The 17,929-nt window shown below is 34.1% G+C and overlaps 1 protein-coding gene across 5 annotated transcripts in view; it reads left to right on the top strand.

The window, feature by feature from the left end:
* Positions 1-17,929, top strand: part of CHD9 (chromodomain helicase DNA binding protein 9) — a 100,993-nt gene that overhangs the window by 51,066 nt on the left and 31,998 nt on the right. For all 5 annotated transcript variants that reach the window (XM_062586880.1, XM_062586878.1, XM_062586879.1 and 2 more), the window contains 11 exons: positions 3,391-3,537; positions 4,991-5,059; positions 5,148-5,203; positions 6,626-6,743; positions 7,389-7,475; positions 8,865-9,002; positions 11,147-11,268; positions 12,950-13,193; positions 14,324-14,500; positions 15,486-15,629; positions 16,347-16,602. In XM_062586880.1, the coding sequence (XP_062442864.1) occupies positions 3,391-3,537; positions 4,991-5,059; positions 5,148-5,203; positions 6,626-6,743; positions 7,389-7,475; positions 8,865-9,002; positions 11,147-11,268; positions 12,950-13,193; positions 14,324-14,500; positions 15,486-15,629; positions 16,347-16,602 (1,558 nt within the window). The remainder of the gene's footprint in view (positions 1-3,390; positions 3,538-4,990; positions 5,060-5,147; positions 5,204-6,625; positions 6,744-7,388; positions 7,476-8,864; positions 9,003-11,146; positions 11,269-12,949; positions 13,194-14,323; positions 14,501-15,485; positions 15,630-16,346; positions 16,603-17,929) is intronic.

Below are 17,929 nucleotides of genomic sequence, written 5' to 3'. Positions count from 1 at the left end.
TGTACAACTGTACAAGACTATTTTGAGGCTTGTGGATATATGTACTGTTAAAAACCTTGTTACCTGTAACAATACAAACAAGGTAGACTCTTTGCTGGGAAGAATTTTAATAGACTGCTTTTATTATCAACTACTTTTTTCCTGTAGAAAATCAGAAAATCCTGCAACTTAGATTCCCTCTTTTGTAGCATCTTGGCAATAGCATATATATTGTACGTGATGCTGAAGCGCTGCAGGTTCTCTCTGGAAGGTGGACAGTTTTGCTCCGGAGAGACAGATAAACAAAATAATTACTTATTGGAAGCATCAAGATTTTCAAAGGGAACAGGCTATAGCAAGTAAAATGGATGTAGGTTCCAGTAAATGATGATGTTTTTAGTCACCAAATAATTTTAACCTACTCACAGATTGTTTGCATCTCTTGTATTTTATTATTGCTAATTGAAATTAAAAAAAAAAAAAAAAGAACTTATTCACATAATAAAAATAAGGAATCGGAGCTCAGATGGCTATGGTTGATTTTCCCAGTAGTGCTTTTGTTTCTATTAAATAATTTGATCTTAAATTAATAATAGCATACCTAATTACTTGCAAACGTTATACGTGGAAAAATATGAACTATTTACAAGAAATGATATACTGTTTATTTGTATGAAAGTAACAGAATTAAAACCTTCCTGTCTTAGGGCAAACTCATTAAAAGGAAGATTTCTTCCAGAAAATGTACAGATTTTTGTCTTCTGCAATTTTATCTGTAGAGATGAAATCAATATTCAAAATGAAGTGTTGTAGAATAAAAATTATTTGCGTAATTTGATGACAATATTAGATAATATTTACAGGGATGATCTTTAGTGTTTTGGAGATGATAAAACTGGAAAAAAAAAGATCAGAAACCGTTTCTAGAATGGATTTTAATTTAATCAATAGTGTCTTAGGTAAAAGCTACCAATAAGGGAACACGAAATCAATTATTTCTCAGGGAATTTGTCTTAATGTAGAAAGTCTACATAGTATTAATTGAAGAATCTGAAAGCAGGTCTGATGGTTCTGACATACTGCAACTTATCAATAGTGTTCTGTAACAGCAGACCATAAATTTAATGGCCAACATATTGAGTCTTAATTAAGATCTTTTATTTTATTTATTTATTTATTTATTTTTTCGGTAGTCCTATTCCAAGGGTCATCTGATAGACAGAAAGGAAGAAGCATCAAATCATGTGATGGTCCTAGCCTGAAGGGAGCAGAGGGTGGAGATAATGTGGGGGACATGGGCTAGATAAAAAATGCATTGCAGAATGTTACATAGCATTGCACATTTTCTTTGAAATAGTTTGGGAGAAGCAGAACTGGAAAGATAAAGATATGTTGCTTTAGTTCACTCATTTTCTGTTCATTTTTCAAACACTTTCGTGGTGTTTTTCTTCTACTGCAAGTAGCTTCCTATTTCTAAGCTCTGGGGTTGGGGGCAATTTTAAGTCTTTTTTTTTTCATAATTCATTTGATATGCCTAGTTTTTCAGTAAGTGACTTCAAAAAACCATTGATTTATTTGTTGGAAAAACGTGTGGTACTACTTAATTACATGCTTTAGAGCAATTGTTTATGACTGTTTCTCAGTTTAGGGAAACAGATCTCCCCCCCCCCCAAAAAAAAAAAAAAATCAGGTAATACATTAATATCTTAGAAAACATATGTCTGTTGAAGTTTTCTTAATTGCTTAATATATTATGAAAAGAAGTAGTGAGAAGGATTGAAAATGCTTCTTAATGCCTCAGTGGGTTTTGCAAATTTCAACAAATATTTACTGAGTAAAAACCTGAATCTGGCTCTTAATCTTTCTTTTCCTACTCCATGTCTCTCTGCACATTGATGGTGTTAGCAGGCATTCCGTTGGGAAACTTTCACTTTCTTTAGCAAGCTTCTGTTGATGTAACCGTAGTGTGATATTTTAGTATTTGCGTAAACTTCGTTTCTTTTTGCATTAAAAAACCCCCACTTTTTATCAAAGAATAGCTAATCTGGCAGCATTATTATAAAAGAAAGTGATTGAATAAGTATTGTCATTTTTACACTGTTCCGGCTTCTCTAGAAGAATGGTAATACTCATTCTTTGGTATTTTGCTATATTGAATGTACTGTACTATATCTCTATCATATTAAAACACTTCCAATGTATTTGTTAATTTTACCAGATGTCAGCCAGACTAAAGGTTGAATTTAACAGCCAGAAAAAAAGTTCCTGTGCTACAGTCTTACCGTTACTGTAAAATCTGCTATAGAAGCCAGTGGCCCTATAGGTATATGACAGAGTAGCTTTTTTTTTTTTTTTCCCTCCAATTCAGTTTGTTTTTCTCTAACTTATAATACATTGCAATGAACAATGGCTAAATAAATAAACACTTTGGTGTGTAACTCAGTATAATGCATTTTGTTAATATCGGCCATTTTCTCTTTCGATGATTTTATTTCTGTGATGATCAGCTCTTAAGGAGGTTGCAATGTTTTCAAATTGTAGCTGGTTTTAGCTTAACTGACTCCTTTGACTCTGTAACTGTTGTTTATCTGGTGGATGGGTTTAGAAATCAGTCTTAAAATGGTTAAATATGTTATGTTTAACATCCTGGTGCTGAATGGTGAGAGGATGTGTGTAAACAACGTAAGTATTTGAAGCAGTGAGATGAGAAGAAATTTTTGTGTTCAAGGGGCAGGATATTTTTTTTTTTCCAAACTGGAGCTGCTTGTTCTCAGACTCTTGCAGAAACAACAGTGGGAGATCCAGAGAGATAAAAGCAAAGCAAGCAAAATGCTGCTTTTAAACAAGTCTGATTAAGGTAGAGGAGAATGTGTTGAACTGGAAATGTTTTTTTTAAAAAAAAACAGTAAAATTTATTAGCAATCAAATCAGCATTTATCATGATCTAATAATTTCTTCCTATAATTTCTGAAAATTTTCGTAATATTTGTATGTGTTGTTTAATAGATATTTCAGCGTATTTTGTATCTTTTACTAATAGATTATTGGACAGTAAGACACTTTTACTATTTTCTACTACCTTATAAAATTATTTTGAAATACTGATACTTTCTTAGAAGAGACCTGTTATTTTTCAGCCTTATTCGTCTACCCTCAAATATTACTCAGTGTTTGCTTTTGAGCTCTAAAAGCAAAGATTATCAAACATTTATATGTAAAATCTAAGAAAAGTTAGTGATTTTATAGATTGAAACACTGTATTTGACTGCTTCCTCTGTGGTTCACATCCTTAACCTTTGATTTTAGATACAGCTAAAGTATTGCTTAAAAAATATCCCCAAATCTGCAATTCATCTTAGGGGAGATTTTTGGTTAAAAAAAAAAAAACTATTTTTATTTTACTATATGCAGAAGAGAAGATCAAATCGTCAGGTTAAAAGGAAAAAGTATGCTGAAGAAGGAGAAGGAAAGCAATCAGAAGAGGAGGCTAAAGTTTCTGTAAAAATCAAAAAGAATTCTACTCCTTTACCCGCTGAACAGCCTTTACAATTATTTGTTGTAAGTAAAATCTGGCTTGCTCTGTAGTGGCAACTTTCCAGTGGTCTCAATGAATTTAATGAATAAAGCTCACAATTTGGAAGGAAAACCTTATTAATACTAATCTGTAGCTTATTTAATGTGACATCTTGCCGAAGATCTTAAGAACTGGAAGTAAGGGCTAATTACAGTGTTTTTTGTTTGGCGTTTTTTTTCTTTTTTGGCTAAAAATTGTCAAATTAACTGAAGTCACAATTAAGGATAAGTATATTTTGAGGAATGTGTTGTGCTTTGTAGACATGTGAAAAGGCCATGTGTTAAATATATATTATTTTGACTTCTAGAAGTATAAAAGCGATAGAGCCTCTGCTTACTGAGACTGTAAAAGCACACTCCTGCCTTTTTCCCCCTCAGGTTCTCACTTCTCTTTTTAATTTGTGCCACCTCTGGTACTCAAACTTCTTGTTGAACCGTTCTAGGTAAATAAAGTAGCAGGAAAACAACAGCAAAAAAGCCTTCATGAAACAATTGTGAAGGAGTGCCAGAGCTGTAAGGGAGGGAGGAGGACAGCATGGTTGGAAGGAGTCAGGCAGGAGGGAAGGTGACTTTTTACTGTAAGCAACATTTAAAGATTGGCTCATTAGCTCTGGAACCACAGTGCCAGTCCTGGCAGAGCTGAGTAATTCAGTAGCTGTTTCACACCAAAGCCCTGCTGGAATTTACAAGCATGACCCTTGTCTGCCCGATTCCCCAGTGTGTTTCTGTTTTCTGGGCTCAGAGGAGATCTATTAAATGGAGTTTGACACACACTGTATTGTTTTTCTTTTATTAATTTTTTAACCTGTCTGCCAGAGTCCTTATCTTTCCATCTCTGTGTAAAGAAATTCTGGATATGTCAGCTGCATTAGATCAACTGTTTAGGGCATACACAGTGTTTCTGGAAAGCATCAAAATCACTGCTGCTTGTATTATAAATGTGTTTGGCAAGTGAGTGTTGGGTCTGATGCTTTTTGGAAGTGCCAGACATTCTGAATTTTGACATGTATTTCTCTCTGGGTATGAATCTGGAAAATCCTCCTTTTAAGGTGGGCTTATGAAAGCATCTAGCTTTAAAAAAATATACATATTTTTAAAAATCATCAAGAGAGAAATACTTTAGTATTTTTTTTTTTTTACACTAAGTAGTATTAATCAGGTATCAGTTGAATGAAATAGGTAATAATAGGTGTCTACTTCTTGTTTTCTTTCTTTTTTATTAAATAAAACTGATGAATCTATATCCAAGGTGGAATATGTATAATGTAACTTAATTTGTTTTGCTCCCAGGCTGATAATGTTATTGGTAGAAGTCAAGCTTGCCTTTATTGTTGATCTTTTAACAAACCACTTGTGCATGAAGGTTTTGAGGTTGATCGATTTGCAGGGTATCTTTACTGCTATTAATAAAGATGTCATTATTCTCCTTTGTTTATAGGAGAATCCAAGTGAAGAAGATGCAGCAATTGTAGACAAAATCTTATCTTCTAGGATAATAAAGAAAGAAGTAAGTGAATGTCATAGGATAAAATTGCTTATTTGAAAGTGTGGTCTGTGTCCATCATTTTACATATCCCTTGAAATTCCTTTCTTAGGTGTCTGCTGGAATGACAGTGGAAACAGAAGAGTTTTTTGTAAAGTACAAGAACTAGTAAGTATTGAGAAGTTTCCATTGAAAAAGTTGGTAACTTAAATGACAATGCCATATTCAAATTTTGTGTTATTTAAAGATTACTTATGACCAGATTTTGTCATCTTTGAGTTTTTTCTTTACATATTTAGTTTTGAAATTATTAAGAATCTGAATCATATTGTTAACCATTTACAAATTATCAATATGCTGAAGTGGAGGCTGACAAACTGACAGGTGTCGCCAAAGAAGCACAATTTTTAGAGGATGTGTGTTCGTTAAATTCAACAAAGGATTTTTGCCTGAGATGAAGGTCTGTTTCGTGAATTGAAATCGAAGATATTTCATGAACATAGATTAGATTCGGTGTCATGCATCTAGGAGATTGATGTGGGAGTCAGTATTACTGTTGTAAAAAGAACAACTTTTTCTATATTTTCTTCTTCTCCATTTCATACCCATCCTCCTGTTACTACTCAGCTCTTAGGGTTGCAAAGGCAAGCACGTTTAATTTTATATATGTGAGTAATTTCATTAGTTTTTTGGTGATGAATGTAACTATTTTGGAGCCTCCAGTCCCACGTTTTTTCGGAGCATAAAGGAAAAGGTTTTTTTTTTGTTTTTTTTTTTTTTTTTTTTTTTAGCTCTTTTAAAGAGTCAAGTCATCTTCTGAGAGTCAGCTCTTCTGTATTTCTAGGGAAGAGTCCTATGTCTTTTGAGAATTAAGAACTGATGAAAATAGACTTCTGTCAAACCAACCTAAACTTCAGAAAGGTTTGCTTGGGGTACTGTGAGGTGGTGCAGCTACAACTGAAAAGCATGCTCATGCTTTCTTCTGTCTTTGCCTTTGCTCCTACGTGCCTCCCCACTACACAGTCTGACTGCATGAGCCTTCCTGATGTGGGCTCTAGTGCCCACCAACCTGATCATTTAGCTGATCAGCTGTATACTTGAGTGGGATCCACGAAGAGAGGAGTTCACATGTAGTACATGGAAAAGTCCAGTCCATTAAGTGCTTTGCATCTCTGAAAGATGTACTTAAGTGATTTTTTTTTTCTGAATATATGGGTTTCTATTTTTTTTTTTTTTTTTGATACAAGTAAGGTAGCAGAATTAAAATTAGGTTAATGTAAGATCACTTTAAATGCACTTGCTTTTCTTCTCAGATCATTTGAAAGTAATCTGTGAATTCTTAGAATTCTCTGGATCCTAGGCCAAAAGTAACTACCTTACCTAGATATAGCATGATTATTTGGAGGAGTAAATAGACTTAATAATTTAGTAATTTTAACATTTACAGTAAGATTTGTCTTAAATGATAAAATATTCTCTTATTTGAGTGAAATTCAGGTTTATAAACTGTATGGTTATAACTGTTTGCTAAAAGCATATACTAAGCTTTTGCTTTCACTAATATATTAACCTTAATCTTTGTAATTTTAGCTCCTATCTCCACTGTGAATGGGCCACAGAACAACAGCTTTTAAAGGATAAAAGAATCCAACAGAAAATAAAGCGGTTCAAACTAAGGCAGGCGCAAAGAGCTCACTTTTTTGCAGATGTGAGTATGAAATATGCAATTAAAAGAAACCTTTTTCCCTGTTAAGATTGTGATTAAGACTTCATTTTTAAATTGAATAGCTGAATGTTGAGAAGTAAAATTTAGCCATCAGGGTTGGGTTTGGAGTTGTAGCAGGTGTGGGGGAACGCTGTTTGTTTTTTGTTTGTTTTTAACTCTTGAAGATAGATACAATTTTAAGAGAAAGTCTTCTGCAATCAATAAATTGACCTCACTTGCACAATTTAAAATACAGGATTCTTTGGTAACTAACTACTAGTGACCATGGAAAGACTTGGGAAAGGCTTTTCTTTCCTAAGATGGGAAAAGATAAGAGAAAAGATCATCTCAGTATGGGTAGTTTCTATACTGTACAAACTTCTAGACACAGCTGAATTATTGCACTTCCTCCCTCAATGACTCTACATTTTCTATTCTAGTGTCAGATCCCACTTCGATGATAGTTATCTTTATAAATGTGGTGATTTTATGATATGTGCAAAAGCCTCAATGGCTTCCAACTGACAAATTCATTTACAGCTAATCAGATTTTTGTGTACAGCAAAAAATGGGTATGCTAAGTCTCAGTGTATACCAATGTTTTTGGGTTCCCTGCTTGGAACTGATTTTATTAATTTTGCAATGCAGATGGAAGAAGAACCTTTTAATCCTGACTATGTTGAAGTAGACCGAGTATTAGAAGTCTCTGTATGTGAAGACAAGGACACTGGTGAGGTAAATATATCTTAAAGCAAGTCAACCCTACACAGAGCTGCATCTTCTTAGGTAGTTGTATTTTTAGCGTATTTCAAAGTAAAACCTTAATGATTTTTGAATTTCAAAAGTTATTTTTAATGGGACATTGTAATTTCTTGTACTTATGATCTATTTTGAAATAGAAATCAGTGTGCAATGGCTTCCATTTTTATTAGTACTAGTATGTAATAGTAGCCAAAGGTTTGGTTTAATAATTGCCACATGAATTCAGACAAAAGACTGATACTATATGCTCTCCTGTTTTTCTGATGGTGACAAGCGGTCACTTGCTGAAGAAAGCACAAGAAGGCAAAGTATAAATGATGTCTTCAGTGACGATTCCCCCTTCTTCTCTAGCTCTGTCCTCAGGCTTTTGGCAATCCTCAGGGATTTTGCTACCTACCAAAGGACCTTTCTCTCTGTTTATCAAATCTTTTTTGAACCTGATACTTCTCTTTTGGAAGACTATTAGAAAACAAAAGCATGAGATGAGAAAATTTTAAAAATTATGCATAAAACATAATCAAGCAAAATGATAATTCTGCAAGAGTCTGAGAAGCAAATAAAAACCAATGGGTTTGTTGATTAAGGCTCTTGAGATAGCTGTAATAACTAATTCTGTTCTGTTATGTAGCAAAATTGGCAAACTTTTAGCCAATGATTTCTGCATTAATCTTCAAAAGAGTGGATGGGAGTTAGAATTACTGCTCACTGTATGCAGCCCGTTTGTCATTACTACATTTTTAGAAAAAAGGGTCATTGACACAAATCTTCTCCTTATTTTTTTCATGAAGTATCACTTTAATTTAGCTTCTAAGGCTTTATTTGCTAAACTGATTTAAATCAGTAAATAAGCTCTATCTTTAGACTTTTTTTTTCCAGATTTTCATGTATGTGTCACAGCAGACCTGTAAAGCTTTCTGTTGTGCAAGATTTCTGTTTTAGGATCCTATGTAGCTGCATTTTGAGAATGAAGGAAACATTCTAGGTAGCAGCTCTGTGGTTAGATTTTTCTGTTTCCACATACATGGTGACTGCAGTAATTTAACTTTCCTAAGACCAAGATTTAGTTAGGAGTGAGTGGAATCAAAACATGCTCTAGAAATTTCTCTTTGGCTCCAGGGGTCTACAAAAAATAGCTGAATATCAGAAGGCAAGGATAAGTACATAGAAAACACTGCACTGATTCTACCACAGAATCTGGGAACTGATAACCTACGCAAATTAGCACAGATTACCTTTAAACAACATCAAAAACCTGGTTTTGTTTCCAGTGGTTGTATGTAAATTAACTGCTCAAATAGAAGTCATATTAACAGTCTATATACTAAATTAAAAGCTGATAACATTCAGAATTTTTTCCTGCAGCCTGTTGTTTACTATTTAGTAAAATGGTGTTCATTGCCATACGAAGACAGTACATGGGAGCTGAAAGAAGATGTAGATCAAGCAAAAATAGAAGAATTTGAACAGTTGCAAGCTTCCAGGCCTGACTCAAGAAGATTGGTAAAATTATACTTAATTTACTTGTTTGTCTTGGCAAATTGGATGCGCTTTTATCAACTTTAAATTCTTGTATTAAAACGTAAGCTTTATTGACCATCTGTGGAAAGAATCTGTAAACTTTGTTACCTAGAGGAAAAAAGAATTCAAGTAGGCATAGATAAATATTTTCATTTGATTTGTTACTTACTCTGTTAATTAAAAAGTCATTTTTTTTCCTTTGGGGAAAAGTATGAAGTATTATGGCTTTCTTAGCTGTTGAGTGAGTGATGAGCAACACATTCTAATTGTCTATCACAAAATATAAACATCATTATGATGAGAGGAAAAGGGAATAAAATATAAGTGTTCTTTCTTCTCTATAGGGTTGTCCTGTGCTTCAACACTGAAGGAAATTGGCGGAGAGCTGTCAAACAGATTCCATAATTACCTCCTGCTTTTATTTTTCTTCTTTTCATGAATGTCTAGCTAAAAGGAGGAAATATGTATAATGAGGAAATCTGTTTTATCATTAAATTATCAATCTTTGGTTTCATAGGGTGGGAGAAAAGAAAATAGTTCTATTTAAAGTTATCCTATTGCCACGGAGTAAGGCATATGTCCTGCGTGGTGTAGTGCAACACTTGTTCTAATTTATTTACCCTACCAAACTGAATATGCGCAGTATTTTAATTTATAGGCTTTGAATTTTATTTTAATGCTTTCTCACCCATGGATAATTGTAGAAGTCATGTTTAGCCTCTAGATTATGTGCACTTTGTTTTTCTAATATTTATTTAAAATGCTGCCATTTCAGCATATGAAGAGCTTTATACATCTGTGTTTGCCCTATTTGGCTTTGAAAGAAAACGATGATTAAAATAGAACTGTAAGACTGACAGCCATCTTAGCATCAGCAACAGGGGTTGTTTTTTTTTTTTTCTTTCTTTTATTTTCTTTATTCTTCCCCAGGCTTCAGAAAGTACAAGGAAGTGTTTGCTGCCTGCAGCTCTGAGAGCTGGAGGTGGCTCTCAGTGGTGTGAGAAAGTGGCCAGATGGTTGCTTGTGGGTGAGGGAAAGAAGCTACAGCTGTTGGGGAAGGACAGTTACTGCAGCAGGCCGGGGTAGTGTCGGTTAATGCTGATGCTGGCCATAAAGAGATGCAGAATTCAGATCCAGAATTCAGACCTACCAAATTGGGCCACCTGAATTTTGGGTAAACATGAGCTTTTATAAACATTGAGTAATGTTGAGAGTACAGCGGATCAAAAAACTTTTTTTCTAAAAGTATTTTGCTTGAATTTGTCAGTATATTCAGGTAGGAATGCAAAAGCTACCTGAAGACACTGTCTTCCCCTGGAGTCCTACCAAGCATCAATCAAAAAGTTCGTGGTTTCTCTGCTATGTTGCCTGCTCAGCTTATTGCCAGCCTATTGAATCTCCAGGCTGGGGATCCAGTATATATACAGGCTCTCAGCTTTCCTTGAGCTCACGAGGAAGATCATATCTTGATTCTGTTACAGTCTCGTGTCATTCATGTCCTTCATATCATGAGCCTATGTTTGCTGGTACTGTCCTTCATCTGATCCCATGGTGAATTCAGGGAACTAAACCACCTGCAGATTCACTTTTTGTCGTCCTGATGTTAGTTTTCTGAATTGGCTAACTGAGGTCAGGTGAAAATCGGTCACCAGCACTGGGGCTGAAAGAAAGGGCCGGACTGCAGTAACCCAGCGTAGCTTGGCTCAGACCATTTCAGAAGGACAGCCTTAGAATACAGAGTTGCTTATACTTTTGGGATCCTGGTAATCTCAAGTGTTCGGGTGGCTGTGGTCTAAGGGCAGGCATCGCTCAGGCTTCCAAAGTGAGATGTTAAAGATTCTCAACACGTTCTCTGAAGACTCACTGTTGCATAAATGTTTCAGATTGCCAGAGTCAAGCTATTTATGCTTTTAGTTCTAGAAATCAGTTATTTTGTATTATTTATTTTCAAAATATTCATTTCTATAGACAATAAACTTCAGGTTTCCACACGTTAGTAAGTAATGTTAACAGGGACTCCTTCCTATCTTTAAAATTGAATGATTACACTCAAGAACTAATAGGTAAAACTGTTTTGAAAAATAATTATTTGCAAACTTGCAAATATATTCATTTTTCTTTTAAAGGACCGACCACCTCCAAACTCCTGGAAGAAGATAGAACAGTCCAGGGAATATAAAAATGGCAATCAGCTCAGGGAATATCAACTGGAAGGACTTAACTGGCTGCTATTCAACTGGTACAATAGGTATATGCATGGAATATTTTTAATATAAATTTTAAGAATATGAAATTAATAAATATTTTTAAAAAATTATCTTAACCTTTCTCCATTTTACAAAGGTATAACTGGAAAAAAAATTTTTTTGAAGTTTCTCTTCATTTGAGTGTACAACTGTATTTTACCAACAAGATTAACAAAAAACAAGCCTTAGAAGAATAAAACTAAGCTACCTGAAAACAATTTAATGGCTGAGAGGAAATTTAAACAAAAAATGAATTACGCAAAAAATACACGCTTTTAGGAGATAAAGGATTTTTCCTCCTTGGAACAATTGAAAAATAATTGTTGTATGTGTTATTTTCTATCAGAATAATCAATGAAAAATTTTTGAAGATGTTTAAAATGATACTTTCACTGGTATACTTGCATCTTTCAAAATGATTTATAGAATTAAAATATATTTCAAATAAAGTTACTTGTTCTCACAAATAAGATGAGTAGGTAATTTTATTTCCTATATTATAAGCTAAATTAACTTTTGGTAATTAATGCTGTAATATGCTACCTAGAGTATAATCATTGTTTGGAAGATATCTTATCCATTTTTCAAGATGTTCCTCTCCCCTCAAAGTAAGAATTTTCCCTATATCTAATTCAGATATCTACTCATGAATCTTTCTCCTTGTTTTATTTCCAAAGTATCAATTCCATTCTCTTTAGAGATTGTGTCAGTGAGCATACTGTTTAGACATATAGTTTCATGATCTGGAGGGGAAAAAAAAATTCTCAGTTTGAGTCAAGGCCACAAAGATGATTCAGGAATTGGAGCATGACCCCTAAGGAGAGGCTGAGAGAGCTGGGAAGAGGCAGGCTCTTCCCAGTGGTGGCAGGTGACAGGATGAGAGGCAATAGATACAAATGGAAACACTGGAAATTCCACCTGAAAATAAGAAAATACTTTTCGCTGTCGGGGATGGTCAAATGCTGGCACGGGCTGTCCAGAGAGGTTGTGGAGTCTCCATCCTTGGAGATGTTCAAAAGCCAACTGGACATGATCACGGGCAACTTGCTCCAGAGGCCCCTTCCAACCCCAACTGTTCTGTGATTCGGCTCACTGCATAGCTTTGTGAGCACCTCAGTGAATGTATGTGGTTGAGGGTGAGCACCTAGTGGTGCTTGGTGTAATAATTTGGTTATATATCTCTGTCTCCATTTTGGAAAAAGAGTGGGTGAAATTTGACAGTGGTGCTATGATGCACTCCGTTTGTGTGAATGTAGATGGAACAATTTGCATCGCTTATACTGTGACTTTCATGGAATCTTCGTTAGTTTCTAGCAGATTTTTCAAGGTGAATGTACATATAGGAAATCTTTGATTAAATTCATTTTCTTTATTTAGGGTAGAAATATTCTCAAAAGAATAATTTTAGTGTGTTTTATTTAGGAGAACCCTATGGAACTTTCCTTTCTCAGGTTATGCAAGTGCTAAATACGATTAGAAACCACTGTTTTTATGTACCAAGTATGTATTTTCACCATAAACGGGCAATGCTTAGGTGCATCTTCTGCACTCCCACAGTTCTGACTATTGTTTTAAACTGGTATCTCTGAGCTTTGGTTTTTTATAAATTTTCCATTTGAGTAACAGCTCTAATGACTATACTTTCTTTGACCCTAATAACAAATAAATATATCTTACTTTCAGACGAAATTGCATTTTAGCGGATGAAATGGGTCTTGGCAAAACCATTCAGTCAATTACATTCCTCTATGAAATCCTCCTGTCTGGTATAAGAGGGCCTTTTCTGATCATAGCTCCGCTTTCCACTATAACAAACTGGGAAAGAGAATTTCGCACATGGACTGACCTTAATGTTGTAGTGTATCATGGAAGTATGATCAGCAGACAAATGATTCAGCAGTATGAAATGTACTTCAGGGACTCCCAGGTATTGTAATGTCACTTGCATCCACTGACTTACCCCCAAACTTGTTTCAGATGATAATAATGAAAAGTACACTTTTCGTTGTCTGTATGTGTGTCTTGATGAAAGTCACTTTCCATACCATTGTGTGTTTTGATCGTGTGTCAGTCTTTAACATGCTTAACGAATAAGCTGCGTGAAGTTGGTTGCAGCAAGATGTGTGTTGTTACAGTTTGCTGAGCAAGTTTGCAACTGAGTAGCGTTGACTGTGACATTCATGTGCAGATTAAATTGTATGCGGTGTTGATTTTGGGCAATGAATTTGCAGAACAGTGAGAAAGACAATGTAGCCCATTAAGCGCTATGTTGCCTTTAGGTAGCTATTAATTTCCTTTCCCTGGAGTAAACTAACCTTGCTAGTGTTACAGTTTGCTTTTCTGGCTTAATTACTTTATATTAATTGAAATGAAAAAAAGATAAAGTCTTTTTAATAGGTTTTTTTTCCTGTTTTTTCTGGATAAGGAAGGAGTTTTTCTAACCTGTCATGCTGTTTTACAAAGTTTATAAGGCTATTTTTCTTTAAAAACTTAAACTTTCTCTTTTGAACAAATTCTTAAATATTAAAATGATATCTTGTTTCTCTAGTGAGTTACTGTATACTGACTGTCTTATTGAAGGCCTGACATGTTCTCTTTGTCAGACTGATCAAGTAAAGCAAGTTAGATGAGATAAAAGGTGTGTGTTTGATTCTGATTGGCTTAAGTGATATTTTTCTACTTGCTATATGAGTGCTAAATGTATTACTGTTACACGTTTTGATTGACTGTAGGTTTCTTCTGTCAATCATTCTTTCAGATTTTCTTGGAATTAAAAATGTATTATTACCTACAAACTTCTGTTGCAGCAATTTTATTAGATGGCTGTATCTGTAATTAAGAAGTGGTTAAATATTACTGTTAGTTAGACAATATTGTATTTTTGACTATTCATTGGTACTAATTACAGAATTGTATAGACTTAAATATGGTATGTATGGGAAGACAATTTGTGATCTAAAATCACGTGTCTGATTTTGGATAAAATTTCAGCAATGAAATCTTTAAGTTGAGTGGGTTCATGGTAATATGACAAGGTGTGTGTTTATAAATCTCTAGGGCCGCATCGTTCGAGGTACATACAGATTCCAAGCCATTATCACTACTTTTGAAATGATTCTTGGTGGCTGTCCGGAACTCAATGCAATTGAGTGGCGATGTGTTATTATTGATGAAGCGCACAGGCTGAAGAACAAAAATTGCAAACTCTTGGAAGGACTAAAGCTAATGAACCTTGTGAGTGACTGTGTATCACTTGTGTGGTTTTACTGTGTAATTTTCTATAAATATTTTTAAGTACAGTACTATAGTATCAAAGTGCTGTAACTATCACAAGCATGTTTACTAAAAGACTGGAGATACCTATTCTTGATACTCTTTATCAGTTACATTCTTTTTTTGAGACTGGATATTGGTATGTTTTTGAGGAACTAAAATGGGGCATGTACTAGCTGTAAGCAGAATATATTTCTGTTAATGCTTTTTTATAGTCTGATTATGATTTTGATCGCTCTTTAGTAATAAAACAGTTTCTGTGCAAGTATTTGTGCAATGACACATTTAAAAGAAGCTAGAAAATGTATTAAACAAGTTACTTGTTAAAAGTGAGTTGTAACACTATTAAGCAAGTAGTGGAATTTAAGACAGGATGTTTATCTAATACTTCAGATATTACATGATATAGTGGCAATATTTTAAAAGAGAATGCTGCAATGAATCTTTATGTATATGTTTGGGGGGGGTGGAAAGAGTATATCTGCTACAAGGTGTGCCATGGCTACTTTCGAGTTTTTTCTCCCACCTGACTTTTACTTTAGTATACTAATTCGCATTCGCATAGTGTGCATTCTCAGAAGAAGATATATAGGTTGTCTAATTTCATTTCTATTTTATACTTGGTGTGTTTTTTCTGAACTATTGGGATAGGTATCACATATGTGTGAAAAGTTGTTCAGTCATTTCTTTAGTAATTGGTTATAACTAGGTGAACTGTCTCTCAGATGTCAGAAGAGAAAATCTAAAGAAAAGCTAGTAGAAAATACTGTTGTTCTTTCATAAATCAGTTTGTGCATATTACCTGTGTACTTACTGATAGTCAGAATTGGTACTTTCAGATTTTGACACTCAGAATTAATAAAAATGTTTTATTAAATGCTTATGTATAAGCTCATGTGATTTGTTTGGGGTTTTTTCCATCCATCTCCCCTGCTCTTCTCTATAGGAGCATAAAGTGCTGCTAACTGGTACACCACTGCAGAACACAGTAGAAGAATTATTTAGTCTCCTTCATTTTCTTGAGCCATTGCGTTTTCCTGCTGAATCGACATTCATGCAAGAATTTGGAGACCTTAAAACAGAGGAACAGGTACTACATGTGGTAGAAGTTCCTTTTGCATTCCAGTATTTAAAAGCAACTTACCTGAGCAATAATTTTTGTTTCGAATAGCTTAAGTAACTGAATGCTGGTGCCCTTCTCCCCCCCACCCCCATCTATCACTTACGAGTTCTTTTGTCGTGCATTTAACTTCTGTAATCTATGCAGACGGTAGAAAGCAGCAAAAAAATGTAGTAACATTTTCAGATTGCTAAACGAGTCAAGGCATCATCTTCAGGATGTTCTGAAGAAAAACCACAATGCTGAAGTATTTCTCTTAATTTCTTTTCTTTTTCTTTCTTTTTTTTGTTAGAAGTATATTTAGAACTTTGATTTTATTTGAAAAAGTACTCTGATAAATTAAAAGAGGTGTTTGTTACAGAATCTTAGTTAATGCTGAAGGATTATTTTTACTTTTATTTTTTGGATCAGTTTTGTGAATGTCAGGTAAGAGTGAGAATAATAATGATTATGTCTTCCGGTTTTGTAGCCAGGATCTTTGCTGACAAATGCCAAAAAATGCTCCTCTTTGTGTTTTGGAGTGCATCAAAAATCTCTTTGTTAATTAGAAGTTAAAAATAAAATTTTAAGTCTCCTGGAAGTTATTTCATACAAATGTAGAATTAACGATGTGGATTTAAAAACTGTTGAATTACACTATACTATTACTTTGGTCTGTATTCCAACTAGTTTTTGTGGTTCATTTAGGTTCAGAAACTGCAGGCCATCTTGAAACCCATGATGCTTAGACGATTAAAGGAAGATGTAGAAAAAAAGCTGGCTCCTAAAGAGGAAACTATAATTGAAGTAGAACTAACTAATATTCAGAAGAAATATTATCGAGCAATTTTGGAGAAGAATTTTGCTTTCTTATCCAAGGGAGCAGGGCAAGCAAATGTACCCAATCTAGTTAACACTATGATGGAACTCAGAAAGTGTTGTAATCACCCTTATCTTATCAAAGGTAAGTGCATGATAAACTAAGACTTGCCTCTTCTTTAACCTACTTTTGTACTTCTTTTTAGAGCATGTAAGAACTTCTATTTGAAATATATTGCATTGTGATCAGACTTTCCAAGTATTGAATTAGATGGAAACATTTTTTGATGGATGTAAAGCAAACTTGAGGCAGTTGCATATTATGTAAGGCGTGAAGTGTGAATTTCTTATTCATGTAATTTCACAGAAAATTTAGAAATAAAAAATTTCCATAAGATAATGGCTCTTTGGAAAAGTTGCATCAATTTAAAAACAATATGTAAAACTCTTTTAAAATGAACTTCTAAAATTAGTGCTTCTTGCAGACAATAGTGTGATTTATGTCAGTGTTTGTTCCTTTTTCATTTATGTATTACTAACTTGGATATTTTTTTTTCCTACTTGCAAGGAAAAAAAAACTCTTAAATAGCTTAAAATTTTGCTATGGTTTCAATCATAGCAGGACTTAAGAAAAGGTTTTGAAAATACTGCTTCTTGAAAACACTGCTTCTTGCTGCTGAGACTCGTGTCCCATTTCAAATATCACAGCGATAAAAGAGCTTGCAGTATTTTTCGTTGTTTTTAAGCAGCACTCTTAAAAATAAGTTACATTCCTGGTTTTGCAATTTTGAGAGATTTAATTAATTTTGGGTATTTTTCTATATTCTTCTGCCTGAAGTTGTAAGATTTCCATATTGAACAGAACTGCATAGCTGTCTATTGTTTTCTAAGAGTGTAGAAATAACTGTTCTTGTTAGACTTTAAATCCACCCAGAAATTTGTTCTTTCTGGTCTCAGACGGTGGCTGATGGGGAATATTTAGAGTATAAGCACTGACTTTTACTAGATTAGTACTTCTTCCTCCCTTCCTCCTCAAATAAGTAATCACAAGCTAGGTCTGAGTTGAAAGCAATGTTATTTCAGCATTATTTGTGACCTGTTTTTAAATGGCTGTACTCAGACTTCCTTTAGCTTGAGTGCAATGGCTTAATCTTCCTGACAACTCCAGTGTCTCAAAACAATGTATATACCTGTTATCCATGTTGTAGGGTTTTTCCAATCTAGTTGAATAATTTTTCTTATTCATAATAATATTTGAAATTAATAGTGATTAATATAACTACATCTTGAACATTGAGTCCTGCTCTTGAATACTAAGTCAAAAAAGGCATAGTACACAATTAAATCTGTTAAATTTGCATTGCAATATTGCAGTATTTCTAAGGACATTCTGAACTTTGATTAAAAAACAAACCTGACCCTGAGTCATCAATGTCACAGATTTTTTTGGGGTGCAGCTGTCCTTGTCACCA

The sequence above is a fragment of the Rhea pennata genome, chromosome 13, assembly GCF_028389875.1.
Source record: "Rhea pennata isolate bPtePen1 chromosome 13, bPtePen1.pri, whole genome shotgun sequence".
Classification (NCBI taxonomy): Eukaryota; Metazoa; Chordata; class Aves; order Rheiformes; family Rheidae; genus Rhea; species Rhea pennata.
Note: the sequence above shows the minus strand (reverse complement) of the source record. Positions and strands in the feature narration are given on the sequence as shown.